The sequence below is a fragment of the Lucilia cuprina genome, chromosome 3 (genome assembly GCF_022045245.1).
Source record: "Lucilia cuprina isolate Lc7/37 chromosome 3, ASM2204524v1, whole genome shotgun sequence".
Lineage (NCBI taxonomy): Eukaryota > Metazoa > Arthropoda > Insecta > Diptera > Calliphoridae > Lucilia > Lucilia cuprina.
The window spans coordinates 39389317-39416816 of record NC_060951.1 but is presented as its reverse complement, the minus strand read 5'-3'; the positions used below and the strand labels follow the sequence as shown (position 1 = coordinate 39416816).

At 29.4% G+C, this 27500-nt stretch overlaps 5 protein-coding genes across 6 annotated transcripts; 3 read left to right on the top strand and 2 right to left on the bottom strand.

The window, feature by feature from the left end:
• Positions 1–7947: 7947 nt before the first annotated feature.
• Positions 7948–10192, top strand: LOC111677416 (abscission/NoCut checkpoint regulator). Of its 2 annotated transcripts, XM_046947665.1 has the most exons (4): positions 7948–8042; positions 8075–8124; positions 8205–8966; positions 9416–10192. In XM_046947665.1, exons 2-4 carry the CDS (start codon positions 8077–8079, stop codon positions 9686–9688), a joined length of 1083 nt encoding a protein of 360 aa, XP_046803621.1. In that variant the 5' UTR covers positions 7948–8042; positions 8075–8076; the 3' UTR covers positions 9689–10192. The 2 variants fall into 2 exon arrangements, with proteins under 2 accessions (XP_046803621.1, XP_023294302.2); XM_023438534.2 differs by having other exon boundaries at positions 7961–8124.
• Positions 9305–11841, bottom strand: LOC111677415 (glycosyltransferase-like domain-containing protein 1-like). Its single transcript, XM_023438533.2, has 5 exons — positions 11595–11841; positions 11217–11499; positions 10638–11156; positions 10237–10553; positions 9305–9782 (listed from the first exon to the last, which is right to left on the bottom strand). Exons 1-4 carry the CDS (start codon positions 11671–11673, stop codon positions 10313–10315), a joined length of 1122 nt encoding a protein of 373 aa, XP_023294301.2. The 5' UTR covers positions 11674–11841; the 3' UTR covers positions 9305–9782; positions 10237–10312.
• A 274-nt stretch (positions 11842–12115) lies between these two features.
• Positions 12116–13420, top strand: LOC111677414 (glutaredoxin-3). Its single transcript, XM_023438531.2, has 4 exons — positions 12116–12294; positions 12359–12518; positions 12829–13079; positions 13160–13420. Exons 1-4 carry the CDS (start codon positions 12245–12247, stop codon positions 13338–13340), a joined length of 642 nt encoding a protein of 213 aa, XP_023294299.1. The 5' UTR covers positions 12116–12244; the 3' UTR covers positions 13341–13420.
• A 2-nt stretch (positions 13421–13422) lies between these two features.
• LOC111677413 (CAAX prenyl protease 2) lies at positions 13423–14771 on the bottom strand. Its single transcript, XM_023438530.2, has 3 exons — positions 14208–14771; positions 13911–14147; positions 13423–13852 (listed from the first exon to the last, which is right to left on the bottom strand). The coding sequence occupies exons 1-3, from the start codon at positions 14599–14601 to the stop codon at positions 13590–13592; spliced, it is 894 nt and encodes a 297-aa protein (XP_023294298.2). The 5' UTR covers positions 14602–14771; the 3' UTR covers positions 13423–13589.
• Positions 14772–16859: 2088 nt separating this feature from the next.
• Positions 16860–20100, top strand: LOC111677419 (succinate--CoA ligase [GDP-forming] subunit beta, mitochondrial). Its single transcript, XM_023438537.2, has 4 exons — positions 16860–17047; positions 17112–17250; positions 17322–17421; positions 19005–20100. Exons 1-4 carry the CDS (start codon positions 17000–17002, stop codon positions 19972–19974), a joined length of 1257 nt encoding a protein of 418 aa, XP_023294305.1. The 5' UTR covers positions 16860–16999; the 3' UTR covers positions 19975–20100.
• The last annotated feature ends 7400 nt before the right edge of the window (positions 20101–27500 follow it).

The following is a 27500-nucleotide window of genomic DNA, read 5'->3' as shown; positions in this document are numbered from 1 at the left end:
TATAGTACGGTCAGTTTTTCATATAAAACATATAGAATGATCAGTTCAGCAGTTCATTAGTTAAAAAGATAATCAAATGTAAATATAAAAAAAAAATTGATTGTCATCGTTCAAAATTTTTAGAAAATTAGTTATTAAAAAATTCAATGATCATAAAGTTTTTTTTAGAAAATTCTTTGATCCTAAAGTATTTATTGAAAAGTATTGAAAGATCAGTTTATTTTTTGAAAATTTTTTGAACAAGCGAGTTGTTTTTGAACAAAAAGCGATCACTCTTTTATAAAAAAGTGCTTTATGTTCTTTAGTTAATTTGACAATCTTCTATTAAACATTTGATGATCGTCAAATTGTCTTTCTTTCCAGAATGTTCACGATTATTAAGTTTTTATTGGAACATTCTGCAATCGTTAAGATTTCTTTAGAAAATTTGTAAAACACAAAATTTTCTTCAAAAAGAATGTGGCGATCAATAAGATTTCTTAAGATAATTTAACAATCTTAAATGAATTTATACTTTCAAGGCCAAATGAAGATAAACATGAAAAAAATCCCCATAAAAACGAAATTTAATAGATGGTATATGAAAAAAGGATAACAACTGATTTCTGTTTTTTTTTTTTTGTTCATGTGTCTCACGTATCCGAGCAAATGGCACGGATTAAGATTTTAATTTAGAAACTCAACATGTAGAAGAAAACAAAAACACTTTTAATACGACGAACAAAAATAAATATACAAACAAATAAAGCAAAAAACAGTTAGAACAACAATTGACAGTTAGCAGAAGAATGAAGGAAGAGAAGGAAAACGACTGAAAATAAACTACAACCAGATAATGTAGAGGAAATGTGGCATTTTGCCAGCATGTGTATGTGTTTAATGGTTGATGACAAACAATCTTATTTTTTATTTTTTATTTTTTAAGTGCAACTTTCTGTCTTCATTGTTAACACATTAAACTTAAATTCGAATATATTTTAAAACATATTTTTTATATTTATATTTTCCTACACAAAAATGTAGATCAAAAATTTTTTGATCGATATGATTACTTTAAAAAGTTTGTCGATCGATAGGTGTTTTTCAAAGAATTTCTCAATCGATAGAAAATTTGCCAATCGGTCAATGAATATTTTCACAAAATTAACCGGTCGGTTGTTTTTAGAATGTTTCTCGATCATTAAGTGCGTTTAATCTTAAGGTTAAAAAAAAAACAAGTAAAAAAATTTTTCAAACAATGATTTTTCTTAAGAAAAACCTTTCCATTAAATAAAAATATACAACACATTTGCTTGTCAAATTTGCCTCAAAAAGCTTTCACTTAATGAATATTCATTGATTCCATCAAATACATTTCTTTTATATAAAAATAACACAACACATTTGTTTGACCTAATAAATCTTCTAAATCTTTTCCATACCACAATACCTTGCAAATAAATTAAATAAATTTAACAAAAATAACAAAACTATAGATGAAAATAAACTGAAAAAAATCACTTAAATAGAATCAATTGTCTCAACTCAATGGAATAAATTGAATAAAATCTTCAAGTAAATTCAAAGAAAATTTAATAAAACTGAAAGCTCTCAAACCATTTCTTTTCGTTTCATATCATTTGTACAATGAAAACAATAAAAACAAACATCGTAATTTTGCTATCAAAACATGCACCAACAAAAAAAAAACAAAAAAATCAAAATAAATGTTGTCGTAGGGTAAGGATTTTTTTGTTCTATTTTCTGTTAGCAGTATATTGACCCTGAAAATCATGTGCTAATAATTTGTGGTGAATACTGATACTTACACCCTGACCCTGTTCTTGCTTTGGCCACCAACAACACAGTCAATACTTAAATACCATAAATACTCGCTCAAACGCTTGTAAGTAAAGACACGTTAATAGTTAGACAATGGCAATGTCGACAAAGTTGTCGTCGTCGTCGTTGTTGTTGTTGTCACCAAATCCTTTAAAAAATACCCTACAAACACCCACAAGAAAACCCAAACAAACCGTTACTATTTTATGTGTGTTAGTGTACTACACTCATACAGACTATGCTATCAAACACATTAAGTACTTTTTGTAATAGTAGTGGTACTCTGATTGTGAGTGGTTTAACGTTATAAGTAGTGGTAAAAAAGTTTTATAAAAAGTTTGTCATTTTAAAAGTAATGAATGGTCTGTCTGTCCTTTTTGTAATATAAAATATATGTAGCCTTTACATTGGCAGGTGTTTGAATGAGTTATTATTTTGCAAAATTTTCTGATTTAAAAAGCTAGCCTATACGTATACGTAATTTTTAATATAAGAATATAACGTATACTTTGTTAGAAATTTGTAGACAAAATATACAGTCCAGTCTATAGTATAGTCCATAGTCTAGTCTATAGTCTAGTCTATAGTCTAGTCTATAGTCTAGTCTATAGTCTAGTCTATAGTCTAGTCTATAGTCTAGTCTATAGTCTAGTCTATAGTCTAGTCTATAGTCTAGTCTATAGTCTAGTCTATAGTCTAGTCTATAGTCTAGTCTATAGTCTAGTCTATAGTCTAGTCTATAGTCTAGTCTATAGTCTAGTCTATAGTCTAGTCTATAGTCTAGTCTAGTAGTATAGTATAATATTGTATAATATAGTCTATATTCTAGTCTATTTTATAGCTTATATTCTAGTCGATAGTGTAGTCCATAGTCTAGACTATAGTCTTGACTACAGTCTAGTCAATAATCATGCCTCGTTAATCACGTGTGAAAAGTCGGAAAACTATTAATAGTTTCTCATCTAACAACTCAAAAAACAAGTTTACATAATTTACTCGTGGATCCTTATCGAAAGTTTTTTATTATGGATGTATAACGAGAAAGTAAATCATTTGACAAATAATAATCTTTGAATTTTTCTTTACTAAAAGATAATTTCAAAAAAGAATTTTCCAATTCTAATGGAAATGATATACATATATAAATCGTATAAAGATGAATAATGTGATTAGCCTGCTATGATCTCTGTGTTAAGCATTTGTTACTTTCGTTGCTATTGCACAAAATAAATAATTTTTTTTAATTAATAAAAATATTTCCTAACTTTATAAACAAAAAATTACTTTAAATTTCTGACTTTCAAATTTCTATGCAATAATTGATGTTTTTAATTGAAAATGCTGACCTCTTTTTAATAACTGCCTTAGGTTTTTACAAAATATTTTCCCATAACTTTTCGTTTTCTTTTTAAAAATGCTTAAATTATTTTAATAAATTTGTTTAAGGTTTTAATTTGAGAAAATAATTTGTGATATCACATATTTATAATTTTAGCAACAAAAAAAATAAATGGTAAAACACAATTATAAGAAAAGAAAATATGGCAACAATTTAAATGTTAATTTTAGCAAAAAACAAACATAAATTGTTTAAAATTCAATTTGTAATTTTTCTTTTTGGCTTGAAACCAAAAAAAGTATTATAGGGTTTATATTTTCAAATTTACAGAAATTAATTATAAAATAAACAATTACTTGACTAGAAAGAGGAAACCATGTTTAAGGTTTCATCAAATTTGGGGCCTAGTAAGAGGAGTTTTTAAAATGTAGGGTATTGAATTATTTCTTAAAAAAGGTATAAACTAATAAGGTTTTAAATGGACTTACGTGATTTTTGGTAGGAACTGCATCTGAAAAATAGAAAAAGAACTTAATTAATGGAATTGCATAAGGATACAGATACTTATTAATAATATTAATCTAGATAGTATAAAACAAAAATATTACTATAATTAAACTTTCCAAAAAAATTTAACTTTATTAAACCAATAAAATCCTCAAAAGTTTCAGACGACCGCTAAAAAGTAAAAACCTTAAATAACCTTAAAAACGGTATTCCTTCAATTTCTTCAAGGTGCCAAAAACAAAATTTAAATTGTTTTTATTTTTCTTGTTTTTATACCCTTCACCTTCGTAAGAAGGGTATATATAAGTTTGTCATTCCGTTTGTAATTTCTATAATATAATTTTCCGACCCTATAAAGTATATATATTCTGGATCCTTATAGGTAGCGGAGATGATTAAGCCATGTCCGTCTGTCTGTCTGTCCGTCTGTCTGTCTGTCTGTCTGTCTGTATGTTTGTTGAAATCAGTTTTTAGAAGACCCCAGATATATGCGAGATCCGAATCTTCCATAATTCTATCAGACATACGACCGGCAAGAACGCTATTTAAAATCAGCAAAATCGGTCCATAAATAACGGATATATGAATAAAAAACCGAGACAACCTCTGAAAATTTCATATAAAATTTAGATTTTTTATTCATGCTCAGACAGAAACTGCAAAAAACAAAAACAAAATACATAACAATACGGTAAATATTGTTATTGTAATTTGTTTATAAAAGCAAAGCAGAGCAAGAGCAGCAGAGCAAGAGCAGCAGAGCAAGAGTAGCAGAGCGAGAGCAGCACTAATGTTTTGTTATTGGCTAGAAATATGAAATTAAGTATGTAGAGCCTGGATTAAGTGAGAACCTATAAAAGGGGACTTTTTGGTACTTTTTCGTTCTTCAAAAGGTACTTTTTGCAATTTCTACAATATTGAACCTAGAAACATGTAATTAAGTATGTATGGCCCGGATTAAGTGAGAACCCATACAAGGGGACTTTTTGGTACTTTTTCGTTTTTCAAAAGGTACTTTTTGCAATTTCTACGATATTAAACCTAGAAACATGTAATTATGTATGTATGGCCCGGATTAAGTAAGGACCCATAAAAGGGGACTTATTGGTACTTTTTCGTTTTTCAAAAGGTACTTTTTGCAATTTCTACGATATTAAACCTAGAAACATGTAATTAAGTATGTATGGCCAGGATTAAGTGAGGACCCATGAAAGGGTACTTTTTGGTACTTTTTCATTCTTCAAAAGGTACTTTTTGAAATTTCTATAATATTGAACCTAGAAACATGTTATTAAGTTCGTATATCCCGGATTAAGTGAGAACCAGTAAAAGGGGACTTCTTGGTACTTTTTCGTTCTTCAAAAGGTACTTTTTACAATTTCTACAATATTGAACCTAGAAACATGTAATTAAGTTTGTATGGCCCGGATTAACTGAGGACCCATAGATGGGGACTTTTTGGTACTTTTTCGTTCTTCAAAAGGTACAAAAGGCTTTAAACACATCATGGCGAAGGGTATATAAGATTCGGCACAGCCGAATATAGAACTCTTACTTGTTCATATTAAACATTTGATTATTGCATACAGCAACAAAATATAAAGTCAACAATAAAACTTTTCCATTTTAAATAGAGGATAAACATGCCAAATGATAAAAAAAGAATATATACTATAAATTTAAGTTCAATTTGGCCTGAGAAAACGTAGAAGCATGTGTACATGTTCGAAATTATTTTCCTTTTTTTTCTAGCTAATTTTAAACCCGAAACTGTAGCTGTAATAAAAAACAGATTGCTATGCAAAGGTAAAATATGCCAACGTGTAAAAAAATTTTATCAAGGAAATATAGAAATGAAAGGTAAAGTTTTAGTTTGGATAATTGAAATGCATTCAATGTCAATGTAAATTGTTTGTGTTAAAAACAACAACGAAAAACAGCAACATGTTTATTTTAAATTTATTGTTAAAATTAAAGTTAGTTTTTTTTAAATGCATATTAAATGTGTCTTTAAAAAGAATAACCTTCTAGTTATGTCAAAATCACATTCTTTTTATAGAACAGTTTTAGAAGCTTTTCTTTAATGGATATTCTATGTTTTTGGTCAAATACTGTTTTTAGCCAACATCACAAAGACAACGTTATTTATAAAAATCTGTTATGTCAGCTAAAAATGAAATCTGTTCACATTAAAATAAAGCATCTTTTAGAAAGCAAAATAAAATTATGGAGGAGTTTTTATCATTATTTTAAAGTAAAACAAGTATGAATGTATAGTCGGGCGTAGCCGACCATATGATACCCTACACCAGTCAGTATGTATGTTAAAAATGGGGATTATTAGAGATTTTTTTAAGAGGGCTCAAAGGGGAGTAGGGCAAAATATGGCCCTATTCTTAAAAATGTTGGTAGGTGGAGTTAAGTCTTCTTCAATATTATTTATGTAGAATTTAAAAGTGTTATTAGTGTTTGTAAGTGAATTTTGACCTTTAAGTCATTTTCTGCATGGGAGTTTGTATGGGGGATAGGGTCAAATGAAGCCCGATCATTACAAAAATCGGTAGTGTCATTTAAAGTTCTATAAAACTAAGTTTCGTTTACTTTTGTTAACATAATAGATCATTTAAATTAATTATAAGCCAAAAGGCCCTATTTGGGAGGTGCGGTTGTATGGGGGCTAGTCGAAATAATGGACCGATTTTAACCATTTTCAATAGGCTTCGTCCTTGGGCCAAGAGAAGCGTGTGTGTCATCCAATTATCTTGAAAATTGCGCACAAGGTTTACATGGACAGCCAGCCAGACGGACGGACGGACATAGCTTAATCGACTCAGAAAATGATTTTAAGCCGATTGGTATACTTTAAGGTGGGTATAGGACGAATATTTTTGAATGTTACAAACATCAGCACAAACCCAATATACCCTCCCCACTAAAGTGGTGTAGGGAATAAATATTGAGTTTCAAAAGACAAAAAATTTGTAAAAAAGCGACTTAGATATGATCCAAAATTTTTTAAAATCTGTTATAAATAAATCTATTTCGAAAGTTCTAAATCAGCGGTTCCCATTGTTTTTTACTTCACGGAACCCTTGAGGAATTGATTTATTTTCACGTATTCCCTTATATATTTGTATACCCTTAACCTTCGTGAGAAGGGTATATCATTTGTAATTTCCACAATATAATTTTCCGACCCTATAAAATTTACATATTCTTTTAATCCATATAGCTAGCGAAGTCGATTAAGTCATGTCCGTCTATCTGTCCGTCCGTCCTTGTGTTTGTTAAAATCAGAACATTTTGTAGCGGTCGTAGCGGCTAGGAATCTACTAAGACTCTACGAGTCTTCATTAGCGAAACCTTCGCGCGACAATTATACAAAAAGTTTGTACGAAGTAGGTCTGCTTAATCAGGGTAATTTCCTTCGCGGAATTACGGATTATATCACGACTCTAGACTTCGGGGAAACACCTTTGATAGAATTTTCAACTAGAAATGATTATCTTGTATCCGATAGACTGTTTGGTGGGTGTGCAGTTTTCACTTACTTGTCCAAGATAGATACCGGCACGGGTGCCGTTGTCTATATCGCTGTTATCAACATAAAACGGTCATACAGACTCTCTGGCGTGACTTCCAAGCAGAGATCCTAGCGATCTGGAAAGCGAAAGCGGTACACTCGCACGTAGTTGGAGATTATAGAAATGCCCTTAGGGACATTATGATACTGTTTGTCATTAGATTGTGTTGGGTGCCAGGGCACAGTAATGTGCATGGTAATGAGGATGCGAACGAACTAGCTAGATTAGGTTCGAACCTTTATATCGATGACAGGGAAAGGATGGTAGATACCACCCATTTGTTACTATAATAGGTTGATATTCGAAAGAATTCGCTAAATCATTAACAAGTCCTGGAATAGTAGATTGGATTGCAAAATATCAAAGGCCTTGTGTCCAAAACTTGATATGGGTGCTATCAAAATAATTGTAGGATTGGACAGACGCAGTCTAAGGGCTCTGATAGGGATTCTAACTGCACATTGCTCAGTAAGAACCTTTGTCAGTTAGTGGGACAGTAGTGTACCGGACTTTTTTTGACAAATAGTCGATTTATAGAATACATGAACTTAAAATAACAGTTTTCATTATTAAATTTAAAGTAACGTTCTTAAACCTTTAAGTATTATATCGAAACCCTACTAACTACAACCCTGTAATGACTCAAGCACCACCAGCTGATCCCATCAGCTGACCCAACAAATGGAAAAACTTTTGTCTTTGTTTTTAACCAAAGAATATTCTATTCTACCATAAAAAACAACAACTATAGATAAAATCTTATAAAATCATAAACAAATACTAAATATTTTATTAAATGAACAAATAATTTTTGTGAAAACTAAAATGTCCTGCTTTGGTTGCAGCAGAAAATATGGTTTATTTTGCAAAGAGGTAAAAGATTAATAAACAATAAAAATGACTCACTTTAAAGAAAGAGAAAATTTAACTAATCGATTGTTTTAAATTTTAAGTATGGCTGTCCTAACTGCGGTTATTCCTATTGTGCCAAATGTCTTAAACGTCCAGTGGCCGTGCCCAGACATAATAACAAGGTAATGAATGTATGCCTGATATGTTACGATAAATTGTCCAAATTGCAAGAAGTTGAAAAGGTCATCGATGTAGAGACACTGCCAGGCACTATAGTTACCAAAGCTAATAAGGGTATGGTCAACGAACAAATAGTGCAAAAAGATATAAATGCTTTACTGGAGGTAGAGCCTTCAGCTGCCCTGGTGGGTGAGGTGCTGGAGCCGATTTCACCAGTCAAAATGACATCATCTACACATTCCAGTGGTGAAAATTCTGATATTACCGAAAATCTTGATAGTGCAATATTACAACGTTTAAAAAATCTAAAAGCTAGTGATCCCTCATCATTTCCCAGTGATGATGAGATACGTTCACGTTTATCAAAATTAAACGGTATGCCTCAAAAGGATTATTCGAAAAAGGATTTACTTTTGAATACAGATCAACGTACGGATCAAGAGAAAATGAATGATTTGTTGGCTCAATTTATGGGAGAGGCTGAGATAGATAATCGTTTGGAAACGAAAAGAAATGATACTTTATCGGATATTGAGAGAAGATTAAAGGCATTGCGAGATGATCCTGTGACAACAGCAGCAAGTGGTAGTAGTGCTATTGGTACTACGACTTCATCGGATACTAATACTCCTAGCGATAATGAAATGGATGATGAAACTATGCTAAAGGGAATTATGGAAAAGGTAAGAAAGAATAAAGATTAAATAAAATAAATAAAATTCCTTACAGTCCATTGTGGAGACTATAGTTTCTAATCAAGGTTCAAGTCTAAAAATAGTTTATATTCCAGACTAAACTTATTTTAAATCCCAACTGTAGACTTCACCATTTACATTATGGTCTTAACTATTGTTTAGATTCATGTTTTATCAAGTATATTATAAAATTTTAATTATTGATAACAAAATTTGATTAAGGGACCTGTCACAGAATTGTATTCCAATCGAAAGTGGAAATATTTCATCGTAAAAAAAGTTGAAAGACATTAAAAATATCACAACATTAAACAAATTTCCATTTCTCTTTCATAGTGTAAAATGGTTTTATTGCACAAGAATAATTCCACTTTCGATCAAAATAGAATTCTGTGTACTGCTCAACATTTATTGATAACAAAAATTTTATTTTCTAGTATTTAGCTGAAGCTCGCTTACCTGAAGCTCCCAACAATTTAGAAACTGAACTAGCAGCTGGTATACCGCCACCGCCAACAGGTGTTGATACCGAAGAATTACCCTGGTGTAATATATGTAATGAAGATGCCGTTTTTCGTTGTAAAGGATGTGATGGTGAATTATTTTGTGCTCAATGTTATCGTGAATGTCATGATGATGATGAGGAATATCGGGCTCATGTTAAGGAGCCCTACAGTGCACCACCCAAATTTAAAGAAGATCATTTCTAAAACCAGTTCCAGTTTTTCTATGTTGGTTTTGTAATATTTTTTTTATCAAGTATTTTGTTTTTGTATGCTTAACAGTAGTCTTTAATATTATTATCTAAATAATAAAAAAAATTAAAAATGATTAAAATAAGCAAAAAAATAAAAGAAACAAAAATCTACTTAACTAGTTTGAAAACAAAACAATGTAATCAGTAAAAAAAGTAAAAAAAAACAGTCACAACAAAACAATTTCCAGCAAATATTATAAAACTTATAAAGATTACTATTCAATAAGTTTAACCAACAGGCAATTTAAAATTAATTTTGATTTTAAGCGCTACTTAAATTTAAATTAACAAATTTGTTTATGCGTTACTTTTTGCCAAGTTTTCTATTATTTAAAATTGGTCAAGATTTTTTAAGTTTGTTTTTTTTCTCTCTCAAAGTGTAATGAAAAGTTTTGTACATTAACTTTTCATTATAACTTTTCTATACCAAAAAATATATATTTGTTATGAAATTGTATGTTTACTTTTCTTTTTTTTAAGTAATTCAAATTTCAGACTTACGTTCTAAATTCGAATTATTGCACTATGGCATTTTGTTAAAATTTGGGCTGGTCTTATTTTCCTTTAGTTGTGTATATTAAATTCTTAATTTTTCCAAATATTTTGGTACTAAATGCTGGGCTGAATAACGATCGAATGTAAAATATTCAAAAAATTTCTCACGTTGTTTACGAAACATTACCGGATTACGACACCAATTGTATAACATTTTTATCAATTGATTGGAAGTATTATAGAGATTTTCTTTGGGATACAATTCGGGATAGACGAGTTTATTGGGTGCAATGGGCATGCAACCGCAATATGTTGCTTCGAGCCTGTAATGAAGAGGAACATTTTAATATATTTTTTTCATTAAAAAGATTTTGTTTAAAATTCCACAAAAAGACTTTAAAACTTACATGGCCACACCATAGAATTCATGTCCAGCCGTCGATATAACCACATCACCGTCCAGCAGTGCTTTAACATATTTCTCTCGAGACAAAAAACCAAAATTCACCAATTTCGAACCCAATTTATCCTGCAGACCCTCAAAAGCTTCCGGTGAAGTTTGATAGGTTTCACCACAAATCGTCACTTTAAAATCCACTTGACGCTTATTCAACTCCAATAATACTTCCACTAAAAGTTTGGGATTTTTATCGTGTTCCCAACGATGAGGCCATATCAAATGTAAACAATCGTTGGTATTGCCGGTGGTTAGCGAGGTCATTTGTATATCGCCATCCAACATAAGGCGCTTATTGGGGAAGGCATGAAATTTAATGGGAAAATATAAAACTTCACATTTGGTTTCGAGTTTTTCGCGTAAATGCTTGAGTTTCAAATCGGGCTGTATATTAAGGAAGGGAGTGATATTATCCAAAAAGGAAGTACGATTGAAGTTGGAGTTGAAAATGACATTGTCGGCAGCCAGACTAAAAGAAGAGTATTATACCTATTAGTGTTAAGTAGAAAAAGTAACTATTGTAACATACCATGTGAGTATTTGATTTAGACCATATTGGCAATCTCTTTCCTTTACCTCTCTAACGGGGTAGACCAATTGATTTTCATGAAAATACACAATTTTTTTGCACACATTCAAATCCGGCCGGCAACCTAAAAGTTCGGCCAAATTTAATACCGATGAGGTAAACAAAACTTTGTACTGATGATTTTGTGGTATCATTTGCGAGAAATACAAAGCTCCGGTACGGGCACGCCAATGCCATTTCTTGGCGGGCAAACTATAAATTTCATAATCACTTACATTTAAACCTAACAGGGGTCCAAATAGAAGAAAAAAAGTGGGAGTTAATTTGTTGCACGTTGCAAGTTAATGCAATGATGAATGAAAACTCTTATCAACTTACACTCTATTAAAGTATCAATTAATTGTTTATGGCTGCCACCATAGAATGGTTCTATTATTAAAATAAAAGGCTGAGACATGGCTGTTTTACAATATATAAAAATTTCTTAAAAATAACACTTATTTCTTAATAAAAATTCATTATTTTAAGCGATAAAAAACAAATTTCTTAAAGATGAAGAAAAAAATTTAACTTTCATGTGGAAGAATTTTTCTTACTAAAACACAAGCGCCCTCTACACGTCAAAAACAATTCACAATGCTAATGGGGAACCTACGCCAAACATATATCTTAACGGCGTCGGATGATAAAAAAATACCAACGGATAAAAGCTGAAATAATGTAAAAGATTTTATTTTTTAAAGATTATTATAAAGAAATAAACAAAAACAATTAAAAACTAACGTTTATTTGCAGATTTTCATTAGTTAAACAATTTGTTAACGCCGTTAAGTTCCAAAAATATCAGCGGCCTGACTAAGTATATGTTCACTTGTTCGGCACAGATATCTCACCAAGTATAACCTCTAAACGGGTTTGACATTTAGCTGAAGTGCGAAAAAATAATACTTGCAGCAAGAATTGCAAAATTAATTTTAATTTTTATAACAAATAATTGGATTTTTATTAAGAAAAATTAATTGTACAAAATGCCTGTGGTAGCTATTAAATCGGAAGAAGAATATAAACAAATTATCAGGTTTAATAAAATAATTTTTGTTTTTGCAATATTTTCATGAGTTAATTGTTTTGTTTTTATCTAGTGCCGATAAAACCTCTGTGGTCTTATTTTCTGCCGACTGGGCTGAACAATGCAAACAGGTTCAAGATGTTCTGGAAGATTTAACAAAATTACTAGGTGATAAATTGGCTTTCATTAAGATAACGGCTGAAGATTTTCCAGAAATCGCCATGAAACATCAGGTTGGTGTGGAATTTTGTAATTAGTGTTAAGTAATCTTCTTGATGTGGTTTCGAAGAATTGGTGCATTGGTCCTCATAAAAGCGTATCTCTAAGAAGGCCAAAAGTGAATATTCACTTTAATTCAAAACAAAAATAGTTTTCCTAACAGTTGACGCATCAAATTGTCTTTTTCGAATTAGTATTTCATCAAGATACTCTGAATTTATTCAAGTTTTTCCTCTTGTTTTACCTCATCGTATCTTTAGCCATAGATACATGCATAAATTTTTCCTTCCTTCAATAAAAATAAGTATTTTCATTTAATTCTAGATTGATGCCGTTCCAACAGTCATCATTTTCGCCAAAGGTACAGCTATTGATCGCGTCGACGGTGTCGATATTGCCAGTCTAACAGCTAAATGTAAAAAGTTGGGAGCTGCTGCTACTAGTGAACAACCCTTAGAGGAACGTTTGAAATCATTGATTAACAAAGCTCCCTTAATGATATTCATGAAAGGTGACCGTGATGCCCCAAGATGTGGTTTCTCCAAACAATTAATAGCCATAGTTAACGAATTGGGGTAAGCTAAATGTCACCAATCACTTATTGAAAACAATAATAAATTATTCTACATTTATTTTTGTTATTACACATATATAGACTTCCTTACGAAACATTCGATATTTTAAGTGATGAAGAAGTACGTCAAGGTTTAAAAACCTTTTCCGATTGGCCCACATATCCTCAGGTCTATGTTAAAGGTGAACTTGTTGGTGGTTTGGATATTATTAAAGAACTTAAAGCCAACAATGAGTTAGAACAAACTTTGAAAGGTGAATAAAGTTTTATAAAGTATTTTAATTTATAAAACCATTTTTTCGTATTTTTTATAAAAAGAAAATGAGTATACAAACATCAAAACATTATGGTTGTTTTCCTTTCATAAAAACATGATTTAAATAGTATTAAGGTTTTGTGTAGAGTGACAGTGGACTGTAGTTTACGTTTGTTTTAAGCTTACATTTATAAAATCGGAAGATTCTTAATTTATCTTTTAAATACAAGATAACCGCGAGTCTTTAGTAACTGTTTAAGGCCAAAAGATATTATTCCTATAAAGTTCAGGTTCTGTGGCCAAAGGCAATACTATAATCCAGGCTATAAAACCTACAAAGTAACAAATGATCAAAAATATGCGTTTCCATAAATGCTGCTGCCAAAGATCTTGTAAATCGGGAAGACCCATGTGATTACAGAAGGCATGTACCAAAAAGGGAGCCACAAAATGACCAGTACGTGCAAATAAATAGGCAGAATAGAAACCAAACAAGGTAGTGTATGTTAATTGGGACACTACAAAAGGGAAAAGACTATTATTTGAACTCATTTTGAGTTAAGTATATGTACTCACAGGACATAATTAAAGCGGTGGAAAACTCCATACCCATACTTAGTCTTTCAACTATGTGGTGTATATGAGCCACACCAAAAAACAGTGGTGTTATAAACACAGCTGTTACCGGAGTAAAACTTTGTAGTATTAAAGGCATCATACAGGCACGAAAAACAAATTCCTCACTTAATGGAGCCATAACATGATTACGGATCCATAGAATATTTTTAAAGTTACTTTTCCAAAAGTCCATATCTACAAAAAGCGAAAATTTTACATTATTTTGCTTGCCCTTATCCACGAATTTCCACTCACCCAGAAATACTTTTAGAGTATCATTTTGCAATTCCACACACAAAGGACCCAAAAATAAAAGCATTGTCAATAGATAGGGCACAACTATGGCCATAATTAAACCCGGCCATCTTAGACCCAGCAAATCATTAAATGCCACCTTCTCCAGCAATTCACCAGAGGAAAACTTATAAACAAATATGGGTGATATAAACATAACCACCGTAACACTTAAAAAACGTCTTTTAACAGTAGCCGGGTGATCACGATTGTGTTTATTATTCCATATATACAAACTGGACACATACAGCACGGACATGGCCAGACAACAGCTCACTGTTATTATTTTTGATACTTGTGGTACCTCGTCGAAAATATATTTCGCTTCCATTATAGTTTCATTGCTTTCATTCATACTGGTGGATTTTGTTATTGGTAGGATTGATTTTTTTTATTGTTTAATTAAAATCTATCAATGACTAAAAATAAACATAATTTATGTGCTGCTGCTGCTGCTAGTTTTCTTAATTTGAAAAAAAATCTCTCAGCTGTTAATTACTTTCGCTATCGTTAGCAAAACAAAAACAACAAGAATGAGAACTGTCAAAGGAGAGAGTGCATACTAAAGTGATGCCATCTTGTTAAGTTTATTAGGATCAGTGTACACTTAATAAGGTAGCCTCGTCCGCACAGCTGATCATCAGCTTTTACAATCTTATCCGTCAAAATTCCTGTTTGTTTACATAGAAAAAAAATCGCAAAAGGTGTAAAAATTTTAAAAAGTGAAGAAAATTATGGTTTTAAAGGAGTTTTCTAGGTCAATCGTGATTAAATGTCTTTGTTATCCTTCTCTCTTGATAAAAAAAGAAAATCTTTAGCTCCGGCATACGTTCCAAATCAGTTTCAACTATTTTTAACACGACCAATCACTTTTCACAAAAAACACGTTTAATTCGGAAAATTGGTCTTACCAATAGATATAGTTATGATTTTCAGACATTCCACGTTTAATTAATATAATATATTAATATTAATAGTTAAAAATTTAAATAATTGCTAAAAACTCATATTTTTATTGTGTTTATTTGTTGCTTTTTCATTCTACACACACAGCTTTTTTTGACAGATGGGATTATTCTACAATAACAAATCGCCTGTTGTTTTTGTATTGTTGTATTTGTTGTAGCGACGAGGCTACCTTATTAAGTGTACACTGATTAGGATATTTTCGCCACTTAAAATTTTTTTTAAGTAAAAATTTTAACAAAATTAAATTTTTTCGCAATGCCGCGAATAATATACGAGTTATTCAATAATTCATAAAAATGGGTAGTGATCCGAAATGAACAATACATATAAAATTGTCAGTGCCCTTATAATTTTGATATATAAAATTTTGTTTATACATATGTATATTTTGAAATCTAAAATTTTCATTATATAAAACGATAGATAATTTTTTAATTATCTATTAAATAATATACTTTTTCTAATTCTTTACGAAAAGAAAATATTTTAAAAATTTTGTATAAAAAAATTGTAAACAAAACCCAGACCAGTGTACACTTAATAAGGTAGCCTCGTCCGCACAGCTGATCATCAGCTTTTACAATCTTATCTGTCAAAATTCCTGTTTGTTTACATAGAAAAAAAATCGCAAAAGGTGTAAAAATTTTAAAAAGTGAAAAAAATTATGGTTTTAAAGGAGTTTTCTAGGTCAATCGTGATTAAATGTCTTTGTTATCCTTCTCTCTTGATAAAAAAAGAAAATCTTTAGCTCCGGCATACGTTCCAAATCAGTTTCAACTATTTTTAACACGACCAATCACTTTTCACAAAAAACACGTTTAATTCGGAAAATTGGTCTTCCCAATAGACATAGTTATGATTTTCAGACATTCCACGTTTAATTAATATAATATATTAATATTAATAGTTAAAAATTTAAATAATTGCTAAAAACTCATATTTTTATTGTGTTTATTTGTTGCTTTTTCATTCTACACACACAGCTTTTTTTGACAGATGGGATTATTCTACAATAACAAATCGCCTGTTGTTTTTGTATTGTTGTATTTGTTGTAGCGACGAGGCTACCTTATTAAGTGTACACTGACCCAGACTAGTGAAATATTGCCATATTACGAAAGTATTAAACATCTCTGTCTTTGAAAACCGGCTGCTCTAAAGGGTTCTATAAATCGACTTTCAAATAATCAACCAATCGACTTTTTGTTGAAAAATATATCGGTCGACTATTTTGTCCCAAAAATATCGAAAAAACATACTTTGTAATTAAAAGTCGTAAAAGAAAAAGTAGAAAATTGTATATTTTCAAACAGTTTAAATTAAGTTAAATAATATGTTTATGTTTCTGGATAACGAGCGTTTGAGTAATTTGAGCACAAATTTATCTTGTATTTTGTTATTGTAATAAAATAAAAATAAAATTTTAACTCAAACTATTTAAACATTATCTAGTAACAATACATTAATTAAAAAATATTTAAAAATAGTGCATTCAAATTTCCATTCGCAAAAAAAGTCGTAAAGTCGACTTTTTGTTTCAACTATAGAACCCTACTACGAAGGAATTCCACATTTTGATAAGAACAAACAAAAAAAAAACACCAGTCTCTCTGGTTTCTGTGTTTTTCTTTTGCCAGGAGTTCAAAGTTCTATTTTATATTAAATTTTTTTAATTAAACATTATCACTGCAATTTACACAAAAATAAACAAATTATCGTTAAGTACAACAAAACACAAAATTAAAGATTAAACCGACGTCTTCCATTTTAAAAAAAACAACAAAATGATGAACATCGCAGCCAACACATTACGCCAGACTATTAACAAAAAGGTTAGTTTTTTTTTGATTTAATTAAAATATTTAAATTGTTTAATAAGATAATGTAATTAATTAGTTTACTGTGCAACAAGTGAGACACCTTAATTTATTGGAATTCCAAAGTAAAGATTTATTACAAAAATACAATGTGGCCATTCAGAAATTCAAAGTGTTGGATAACTCTAGCAAAGATGTTGAGGTCTTAAAACAATTTGGTAAGTAGTGATTTTGATGATCTAACATTTTGGAGTGTTATTAAATAAAGTAATTTATAATTTTTCTTTAGAATGTCCCGAATATGTTGTTAAGGCTCAAATCTTGGCTGGTGGCCGTGGAAAGGGTGTCTTCGACAACGGTTTCAAAGGTGGTGTGCACATAACCACAAAGTAAGTTAAATGCAAAGCAATAGTGTTTAGCATATAAATTAGTTGAGAATTATAATCTATGATTAGAAATATTGCGTGACAAAGCAAGTTTTTTTTAACAAATCGGAAACTGATTTATCTAATGGAAAATTTACTAGACACATGTGTGTAAATAGTTTATTTGGCTATTATAATGTTTGCAGTAGACATATAGACATATGTACACAGTTTCTTTTATCCATATGGTAACGTTTGTTTGGTTTCTTAAGTAAAGAATATAATTTCTGTAGACAAACATAATTTCTCTTCTCTTATATGGAAATTCTTCGGCATATTTTTTATCCAAATTAAAAAAAAAACAAGTAGGAATTTATAGTCGGACATTGCCGACCAGTCAGTATGTTAAAATTTAGATTTTTTTTAAATAAAGCATTTAATTTGTTTTATTGTGGAATATTTTTACTTATTATTGACAAAAAAAAGAGATTTTCTACAAGAGCAATTTTCAAGATAATTTGATGAAATTTGGACCAAGCTTGTTTTTTGGCACAGGGACGAAGCCTATTGAAAAATGGTTGGAATCGGTCCATTATTTCACCTAGCCCCCATACAACCGTACTTCCCGCTTTGAACTTTTTATGCCATAATTACGTCAAATATTCTATTATCTCTGTAAAAATTAGCACAAATAAGTTTTATGTAAGTATAAATGACACTGCAGATTTTCGAAAGGATAGGCCCTTATTTGACCCTAGCCCCCATACAAACCCCCCTTCAAAAAATGTCTTAAACGTGTAAAATTTACTGGTAACCATTTGTATCGCAATGAAACTCAACAAAACTAACTGTTATATAAAAATATATCCTTTTTCCAAAATTACCGAGTATCGGCCCATATTTGACCTATATAAAGCCTCATTTAGAAATTTTAGATTTTTTATAAATAAATTGCTTAAATATTTTAGAATTATAAAAATAAAAATTTTAAAAATAAATAAAATTTTAAAAATAAAAAATGTATTAAATAAAAAAAATATATACTTATGGTGTAGGTTATTATATGGCCGGCCATGCCCGACTATACTTTCCTACTTGTTTATTCATGCGGATGAAAGTCGGCTCTTTTTCCTCCAAAATGTTCAGTGCAAAATTTAAAGAATCAATTTCTATTAGTTTCCCAGTTAAACAAAATTTTGTATTTAATTCATGTGGGAGGTGCGAAGTCCCCCACTGAAAGTTCGCCCGTTCAGATGAATATCAAAGTTACTCTTGTAAAATTTTAAGATTCTAGCTCTTAATGCAAAATTTGAGGAATTCAGACGAAATTTTGCATTTAATTTATATGTGAGGTGCCACGCCTCTAATGCTAGTCCGCCTACTTTTTGCCCTAATTAATCATATTGACACTAACAAACTTGACACAAACAAACTTGACACCGACAAAATTTCAGAAATTTTCTCTTTTTATAGAAAGTTTTTAGAAAATTTCTCTTTTTATAGAACATTTTCAGAAAGTTTTTTATAAAACATCAGAGTTAATCTTCAAATATTTATGCAGTTATACAAAATCAAACGTTAAACATTTTTCACTCTTCTACTTCCAGAAAAGATGATGTTCTATCATTGAGCAAAAAAATGATTGGCAATCGACTAATTACCAAACAAACTCCCAAATCTGGTATTATGGTCAAGAAAGTTATGGTTGCTCGCAGTGTCAACATTGTACGTGAAACTTATCTTTGTATTCTCTTAGATCGTGAACACAATGGTCCCGTATTGATTGCTTCACCAGCAGGTGGTGTTGATATTGAAGCTGTTGCAGAAGAGACTCCTGAAAAAATTAAAACCATTCCCTTAAACATTGACAAACCCATACCACATGAAACTTTAGTAGAAGTTGCTAAATTCTTGGAATTCAAAGGTGATACCATTGAGACCTGTGCTCAAGAGATACAAAAACTATTCGATCTTTTCAAAGCGGTAGATGCAGTACAAATTGAAATTAATCCTTTGGCTGAAACGGATAAGGGTGAAGTTATCTCGGTAGATGCTAAACTTAATTTTGACGATAATGCTCAGTATAGACAAAAGGAAATCTTTGCCATGGATATTAGTGAAGAAGAGGCAGATCCCCGTGAAGTTGAGGCGGAAAAACATAATTTGAATTATGTTGCCATGGATGGTAATATTGGTTGTTTGGTAAATGGTGCTGGTTTAGCCATGGCCACTATGGATATTATCAAATTGAATGGTGGTGAACCAGCCAACTTCTTAGATGTAGGTGGTGGTGTTAAGGAAGATCAAGTACTCAAGGCTTTTGAAATCCTTACCTCCGATCCCAAAGTGAAGGGTATTTTAGTTAATGTATTTGGTGGTATTGTTAATTGTGCCACCATTGCCAATGGTGTGGTAGCTGCCTCGAAAAAACTTAGTCTTAATGTACCACTTGTGGTACGCCTAGAAGGTACAAATGTTGAGGAAGCTCGCAAGATTTTACAAAATTCCGGTTTGCCCATACAAACCGCAGCAGATTTAGATGATGCTGCCCAAAAAGCAGTGGCAGCTTTAAACTAGATTTTAAGTTGAAAAATGTTAACTAAATTTAAGTTTTAGATTTTTGACCACCACCCTCCCAATACGTATATACATTTTAAAAGTGTTCCGTAGTTCTATTAAAATAACAAATTTTATTGTTCCAGACGTGCATTTCTTTTCCTTTTTCTCGTGTTAGTTTTTTTAGTGATAAATAAAAGTTCATTTTGGAAATGTTTAAAACAAAGTTTTTGTGTTGTTATTTAATAAAAGCTCCTATTTAAGAACTGTTTATCTATTATAGTAAATAGTCATTTTGTATTGTAGTTAATCTACAATTTTGTTCTAAATTGTTTATATAAAATTTACTATAAAATTTGCTGCCATCTAGTGTTGATTTTGTTGGTGTAGAGTATTTAGTTTTGTCAAGTATTCAAGGGTTGTTTATGGTAATGAGCTGTTAATTTATCTTCTAACAGTTTCAAGCGTTAAAGATAAAAGTAATATAAAAAATTACTTTTTTTTCGATTGTAGTAAAATTAAAGGACATTTTAACATGTATTTTGTTCGAAAGCTTTATTTCGTTTTTTTTTTTTTTTTTTTGAAATGATAATAAAACTTTTTAAGTTTTCATTTGTATGAAAATTTAATGAATAATATACGTTAGTTTTTATTATGACTATAAAACACAGAGAACTAAAATTAAAATGTAGAATGTACAAATTTTTAATAAAAAGAGAAATTTACAAAAAAGCATACATATTTTAAAATTTGATGAAACATTCCAACTTTTACTTCTTGAAATTGCGAAAAAAATTTCTTTAAAAAAATTTGGAAAATGGAGACCTAAAGAATTTTGGAATGAATGAATATTTAAGTATGTATAATGTTATGAAACCACTGAAAACCCCGGGCAACGCCGGGTATACTAAACCTAGTTATCTATACAAATTAAAAGACATTTTTTGCATAAAAAAATAAAACTTCTAAAAATGATTTAAAAGAACATTTTCTATAAAATGATAAATTTTCCGAAAATTTCTAATAAAAAGAGAAACATTTTCTAAAATTTTTCTACAAAAAAGATAATTTTCTATATATTTCCAAAATCTTTCTATTAAAAGATGTATTTCCAAAAAAATTCTCTAAAAAGATAGAATGTTCTATAAAAAGATAAATTTTTCAAATATTTTATATAGAAGAGAGGAATTTTTTAAAGTAATTTTCTATAGAAAAGAGAAATTTTCTATAAAAAGATATTCGATAAAAAAGAAATTTTATTATTTTCTATAAAAAAAGTAGGAAAGTATAGTCGGGCATGGCCGACCATATAATACCCTACACCATGAGTGTATTTTTAAAATTTTTATTTTTCATAAAGAAACTTTTTGTGTTGAATTGTATCTTAATTCCAAAGTATTTAAGCAATTTATTGATAAAAAAAACAAAATTTTCTAAATGAGGCTTTATATAGGTCAAATATGGGCCGATCTTCGTAAATTTGGGAAAAGGATATATTTTTAACTAACCGTTAGATTTGTTGAGTTTTATTGGTTACAAGTCAATTTTAGACGTTTAAGACATTTTTTGAAAGGTGGTTTATATAGGGCCGATCATTACGAAAATCTGCAGTGTCATTTGTACTTATATAGAACTTATTTATGCCAATTTTTAGAGAGATAATAGAATATTTTACGTAATTATGGCATAAAAAGTCCAAATCGGGAGGTACGGTTGTATGGGGGCTAGGTGAAATAATGGACCGATTTCAACCATGTTCAATAGGCTTCGTTCCTGTACCAAAAAACATGCTTGGTCCAAAATTCATCAAATTATCTTAAAAATTGCAGCCTATACCATTTGCACAAGGTTTACATGGACAGCCTGGCGGACGGACATGTCTTAATCGACTCCAAAAATAATTCTGAATCGATCGGTATACTTTAAGGTGAGTATTGGACCAATATTTTTGTAGTTACAAACATCAGCACAAACGTATAATACGCTCCCCACTATAGTGGTGTAGGGTATAAAAAGAAAATTTTCAAAAATTTATAAAAAGAAAATTTCCAAAAATTTAAAAAAAACATAAGAAAAATTTTCTGAAATTTTTATAGAAAAAGAGATATTTTCTAAAAAAAATTGATAAGATATTTCCCAATGATTAAACAGAAAGTTTTATATAAAAAGTAAATAAATATATTTGAAAAAAATTTTCTAAAAAGATACATTTTTTAAAAAATTTTTAAAATAAATTTTTCGAAAATTTTCTTTAAAAAAGAGGAATTTTTTGAAGTAATTTTCTTTAAAAAATAAAATTTTCTATATAAAGAGTAATTTTCTAAAAATTTGTATTGAAAATTTCTATGAAAGTGAAACTTTATTATATTCTACAAAAAAAAAATACGATATTTTTTTATAAAAATAAAAAATTTTCCGAAATTTCTTTATAAATCGAGAAATTTTCTAAAAATTATCTAAAATAGGGACATTTTCTATAAAAAGAGAAATTTTCCGAAAAGTTTCTATAAAAAAAAATATTCCGAAAATTTTCTATAAAAATAAAATTTTTCCGAAAAGTTTCTATTAAAAGAAAAAAATTCCGAAAAGTTTCTATTAAAGAGAAAATTTCCGAAAAGTTTTTATTGAAAGAGAAATATTCCGAAAATTTTTTATTAAAAGAGAAATTTTCCGATAATGTTCTATAAAAAGAGAAATTTTTCGAAAATTTTTTATAAAAAGAGAAATTTAACAAACTGAAAATTTTGTGCAAAAATTGCCGGATAAGTAATATGTACCAAACTTTGCATATTTAGTAAACTCTAAAAGTAAGAGTGTTCACATTTCCTACGACTAACTGTAGCATCAATATTTTGGAAAAAAATTGTTACACTAGCAGTAGTGGGCTTGGATCCTGTCATATCCTAGTTTTCCATTGAAAAGGCAATATGAAAACTTAAAAAGGGTTTTTATATTTATATTGTTTTTTGGGAAACAAAGCTCACTGGGTTTAGCATATTTTTCAAAAATATGATATAAATCCTTTTTCGAAAGAAAAAGGATTTTTTAAAGCACTAGGACTGCTCCAAAATTAATCCACATATATACAAATATGGAAAAACATACTTTATTTAACATTATTAAGTGTGGACCACGTAATCTATTCATACATTACACCGGAGTAATCCAAAAACTACTCCCTTGTTAAAATTATAAAATTACATAATCCGACACATTATCCCACGTAATACAGACATGATCCATGTCTGCAATACATAAAACTACTAAACGGACCATGTACTTTAATAAGGTTTACAGGAAAGTAGTTTTTGGCATATTTGGATCATGTTCTCCAATAACTTTTGCTGGGTTCTATCAGCAGGATATTAATTTTTAACACAACGTATGAGCAACAAAAATGTATTATTTAAAATATTCAAACGTAACGTTGGATTTGCATGCAATAGATTTAACATAAACGTTTTCTCCTTCCTGTTAACATTCAGCATTTTCCAGCAGTTTTACTGTTAAGTAAACACTAACAATTCTCCTCTTTCATTGACATCTCTTTAGCTCATTTTATTCTTACGCATATCACAAGTTGATTGTCAATGCCAAATGAGTACAAAAGCAAAATAGAAAAAAAAAACAAAATTGGTCGAAATTGTTTGTGCGAAATGCACTTTTGCCAACAATATGTTAAACTGTAGATACACACACACTCACACTTCTGCATATAGCCACATAACTTGTGGTAAATAGTTAGTAATGTTTAGATGTTTCAAAACTGTGTTAAGAAGCGGAGGAATTGTGGAGTATTTAACAATTGTATTTTAAGTTGGAAATTTAAGTTTAACATGTATATAGTTAAGTAAATGGAATTGGAAAACAATGAGTTATTACAGAACTTAAATATTAGTTTCTAAATGTTACGTAGTACAAAAGAAATTTGTTTAGAAATGAAAGATTTAAACAAAGGTGAAAAATAAATACATTTTTAAGCCGCAAGTACGTTTGCACTTGTAATTTTACCATAACAGTTTTTCTAGTAGCAGTAGTTGTTATTGTTGTTCTATGCAAAGTGGATAATAAACATAAAACTTAAATTTTTTCTCTCTACCTTTCACTCTCTACCTCTTTAAGTATTAAAGAAGCAGGTGTTGAGTGCATACTTGAGCAAATAAACAAACATACGAACTTCTGCACACTTTAACGAGTAGATTTGTATGTATGTTTATATGTAGTGTTATTAAGAATGAATAGAACAAAAACAATAAAAAACATGAGTACGTATAGAAGAGATGTTGAAAAATAAAAATCTTAAGGACATCACCGGCTTATGTTGGTTTGGCATAACAATATTAAAAAAAAGAAAAAATACATTGTACTTACTTATAGCACCATGACGCATTGCTTGAGCTAAGAATTTAATGGCATTTTGACTTTTTTCGAAATAAGAGGTCAGGATAAGAAATTATTTTCTGTAAAGAAAAAAAATTATAAAAATTTTAAAAATGTTGTTTATACATGAAAAAATTTACGAAAATTTTTTACAATAAATAGAAATATTCCACGTTTTCATAAAAGAGGCATTTTTTTATTAAAATAAAGGAAATGAGTTTTTAATATTTTGTCTATAAAAGGATAGTTTTATTAAAAAGATCGTCTATAGTCTAGTCTATAGTCTAGTCTATAGTCTAGTCTATAGTCTAGTCTATAGTCTAGTCTATAGTCTAGTCTATAGTCTAGTCTATAGTCTAGTCTATAGTCTAGTCTATAGTCTAGTCTATAGTCTAGTCTATAGTCTAGTCTATAGTCTAGTCTATAGTCTAGTCTATAGTCTAGTCTATAGTCTAGTCTATAGTCTAGTCTATAGTCTAGTCTATAGTCTAGTCTATAGTCTAGTGGTTTTTGTCACATGGTTTAACGGGGAATGGTGAAAAAATATTTGCAACACTGCCGTCTATAATACTAGTAAAACAAATAACTGTTACTGAGTAAATGTCTCTAAAGGTGTTTGCTGCAAGTGTCGGTATGAGTGTTGTAGTTATTGTTGCTTCTGCTATTGTATGTACAAAACATGTAACTTGCATTCCACCAGGTTCCAGCTGTATTTGCATTCATTTTAACTGCGTTTATTTTTAGTGTTGCTGTTTTTTTTCATTCTCTCTATTTTTTTTATTTACAAGGTTAAATACCCAAACAGCCTTAAGGAAATTTGCAATATTTATATTTATTTTTCTTATTTTTTATATATATTTTTTTATTTTGTTTTCAAGTGACACACACAATTAACATTAATGAACTTTTGTTTTTTTTTTCTATTTTCGTAGTTCTTTCTACTATTTTAAGTGGATCAGTAGGGATAAACATAAATATTTATACTTAACTATAGGATTAAAATGTATTTTTAGACATTATTGAAATTAATAAAAAATTTAAAAAGGAATAAAACTAATAATAGAAACACTAAATAAAATTAATATTAATTATTATTAAGCTTAAATTCGAAATTTAAATTTATACAAATGCACTTGATTTGATTTCGTTAGAAAATTTTCTAAGCATATTTTTTTTCTTTCTGATTTTGTAATCTTTGTTGACTTAAGGTTATAGATTACAAATGTCTTCCTTGCTTGTCATTCTAAGTTTTATTCCTTTTTGGATTGTCTGACAATGTGTGCAGCATGTTAAGTCATGCACAGGTTTAAACATATGTATTTTTTTTGGTAAAATAGTTAGAAATACATAGGCGTTGATGTCATCAACATTTTATGAACTTTTCTACTCTTTCTTTTTTTTTTGGCTTCATTATTAAAAAGTTCAAGAGATGTGGTAAATGAAAGTGTGATTTTATTGTTGTTGGTGCAAACAACTTGTAACCTTTTATTATTGTTGCCGCAGCAAAAGTTGTGCTGTTATCATTGTTACAAGTAGTAGTTGTTGGCAAAAGTTAAGGATGTTGTTGAAAGTGTAGATGTAACAATTGTTATATTTCTATTCTTCCTATTTTCGTTTTTTTTTTTTTTTTTGTTGAACAACATCTCATGTTACGATTTCTTGTAGGTGCTGCAACAACGTTAACTACATACTTCAATGTCATTATATATAATATTATTTGAAAAAAAACAGTGGGTCATGATAGGAAAAATCATTATCCAATACATATTTATATCTTTAGACTCTTTCATAGAATATATTTTTTTAATTTATCTAAATAAAAAATTTCATAAAATTTTTCATGTTTAAACAAACTATTATAGAACTTCTCTTAAAAAAATATCTATTTTTTAAAAATAATTTATATTTTTATATAAAATTTGTGAACTGGGTATTTCTTCGGATAGACACACTCCTTTAAACGAAATAATGAAATTTTCACAAAATTTGTATTTTTTATAAAAAATTCTAATTTTTTTTTTCCTTTTTATAGAAAATTTTTCTAAAAGTTTTTCATCTTATAGAAAACATTCGAAAAATGTCTCCTTGTTATTATATATTTAAGACCACTGTCTTCCATAAACATTTCTATGTATCCTTTATACCTTTCAAACACATATACATATGTGTATGTTAGTAAATGAGTCTGTATATGTGTACTTGCAGATGTACGTACATATGTATGTTTGTATGTATAATTTAATTTGTCTGTACTTGAAAATGTATTCTTTTCATGGTATTTTTCTCCTGTGCTTTTATTGTTTAGAGCCTTCGGCTGCACTTTACTTTCCTCCACATTATTCAACACCTGTTTCAAGGATATATTTTTCTCCAGTAACAATCCATCCATTCACACATTAAGTTAAAAATAAATGGTTTGCCTTTTGCAATTTTACAAACACAATAACGAATAATATTACTATTAAAATCTTTAAATCTGTATTTATGCACATACATACATGTGTAAAGAAAAAGAGTTTGTTGCCTTTAAATTGTAAAAAATCATTCAAATGGTGTAGCAACATGTGAAAATGACAAGTGTTACTAATAATGCCAAACCAGTAATTTTCAATGAAATAATAAAATTATTTTCATTTAAATCTATATACATTAATTCAATGCGTATGAGTTATATATTTTTCAATTCATTTTGAAAGGAATTTTATAATTGCTCATACGTCTGGTGCAAAATTCAATTTAGAAATGTGTTTAATATTAATTTGCAGACATTTTGCAAGAAATTCATTTGATGTCAATGACATTTACATATTTTTAAAAACAATTTGAACAAAATGTTTCATTTGTAATGGTGCTTTTTGCGATTAAATTGAATTTAAATAAGAAATTAAAAATTTTTTTTAAGTTTAAAATTCAGTTCTAGTTGAGTTCTAGTACAGTTCTAGTTCAGTTTTAGTTCAGTTCTAGTTCAGTTCTAGTTCAGTTTTAGTTCAGTTCTAGTTCTAGTTCAGTTCTAGTTTAAGTTCTAGTTCAATTCTATTTCAGTTCTAGTTCAGTACTAGTTCAGTTCTAGTTCAGTTCTAGTTCAGTTCTAGTTCAGTTCTAGTTCAGTACTAGTTCAGTTCGAGTTCAGTTCTAGTTCAGTTCTAGTTCAGTTCTAGTTCAGTTCT